The sequence below is a fragment of the Dendrobium catenatum genome, unplaced genomic scaffold (genome assembly GCF_001605985.2).
Source record: "Dendrobium catenatum unplaced genomic scaffold, ASM160598v2 original_scaffold_8493, whole genome shotgun sequence".
In the NCBI taxonomy this organism is placed as follows: Eukaryota; Viridiplantae; Streptophyta; class Magnoliopsida; order Asparagales; family Orchidaceae; genus Dendrobium; species Dendrobium catenatum.
In genome coordinates, this window is record NW_021326953.1 from 1 (window position 1) to 1666 (window position 1666).

The window sequence follows — 1666 nt, forward strand, 5'->3', positions numbered from 1 at the left end:
TGAGGCAATAGCTTTGCCTGAATTAGAAGTAAGCCGGGTTGTGAGGCTTTATTCACCACTTTATCCTAGTCACAGGTAAATTAAATGCTGAAGTTCATTACTATATTTGTCGTGTTTGAAGGTTAAAGAAGGCACAGATCTTTTCATCATAGATGAAGTGGGCAAAATGGAGCTTTTCAGTTCTTTATTTTTTCCTGCTGTTTTGAAAGTTCTTGAATCCAATATCCCGATTCTGGCCACTATACCCATACCCAAGTCTGGTCGTGACATCACTGAAGGTATTTACCAAGATAACAATTAACATAATTAAATTTCATTGAACTATCAACATCGTGATTAATGATTAATTCCCCTTTTTTCCATCTAGTGATCTTGCTTGTTTCTTTTTTCAATCTTCATGTTCTATTGTTTCCTTTCAATGGACATACTACCTCATGTGAATAATTTTGGAGAACTAGTTTATCTCCACCAATTTTTAGAGGATTTTGCCGTATTTGACTCTTGCTATTGTGACAATAATTCGAACTTTTTAAAAGAAGTTTGGTCCCTTTTAAGGTTTCGTTTGGTTATTCTATAGGAAAGGTAGTTTTAAAATTGTTGTTTAAGATAACAGAGTTTTCTAATAGAAAAATTAATATAAAAAACTTTTGAGAATAGTACAAAAACAACGCGATTCTAAACCTATTTAAGAAAAGTAGTTTTTTCAAACAAATAAATTTTTTATGCTTTATCGTTGCCAAACGGAAAAAGCATTAAAAATGAACAAACAAACGAGCCCTAATTGTGTTTATCTATACAACTCTCTCTTTATTATCATGAGTATCCAGATATCTTCTTCTAGGTGGAAGTACGTTGAGCCTGAACCCTCTGAGTGAAGGTTCTCTTTTAAGCGACTGTGTTTACTATCCTTCGGCAGGCCGCAGACCCAAAATGAATTCTAAGTGAAGCATTGGACCTTAAGACATGTCGTACTGTTCACTACCAGGAATTCAGCTATAGCGCTCTAGAGTTAAATTTATGGCAATGGTAGCTTAGCCCAGATGTCACATCAGGAGAAAAACCAAACTATACATTGAGCTTGTGAGAAAGTTAGTTCACACTAGATTTATTTATTTGCAAATTATGTTATTTGACATTCTTGTAATTTACACTTACTGAATTTCTTTGCAATCATTCAAATACTCCTAAATCTCTCTAGGCCACAAGCCAGTTGTCTAATCTTTCTTTTCTTCCTCTTGTTCTGTCTCTTCCTCTCTCTCTTCTTCTCTTCCCCCTCTTCTTTAATCTTTAACTGTTTACCTCATCTTTTGTTGATCCATCCATCTATTTCTTTCCTTTCTTCATCAGTTCTGCTTGATTAAAAGCACATATACTTGTACTATGCAGTTTCTAGGTTACGAAATCATCCAGGGGCCGCAGTAAGCACACTCAATACCGGGAATAGAGATGCCATTAGAGTGACCATATACACTCAGATTGTCAGCTTACTGCAAAAACACTGAGGTTCCATTCTGGACGATACATGCTTCAGAAATTAAGCAGAGGGACCATTCGAAAGACAAACTTGCTGCTATAACGGTACAGTCTCCTTTGTGCATTTTTTTTTTTTTTCGTTGGCTGTGCTCTATGGTTCAAATATGTTGAGACAATGTTACCGTTGGGATGA

At 35.5% G+C, this 1666-nt stretch overlaps 1 protein-coding gene across 1 annotated transcript; it reads left to right on the plus strand.

The window, feature by feature from the left end:
• Positions 1 to 4: 4 nt before the first annotated feature.
• LOC110114834 (nucleoside-triphosphatase THEP1-like) lies at positions 5 to 1660 on the plus strand (the record flags this gene model as incomplete). The annotated part of the gene is made up of 3 exons (XM_020847852.2): positions 5 to 28; positions 122 to 278; positions 1387 to 1660. Coding segments are annotated over 3 exons (297 nt in total), but the record flags the coding sequence as incomplete, so codon positions are not given.
• Between the last annotated feature and the right edge of the window lie 6 nt (positions 1661 to 1666).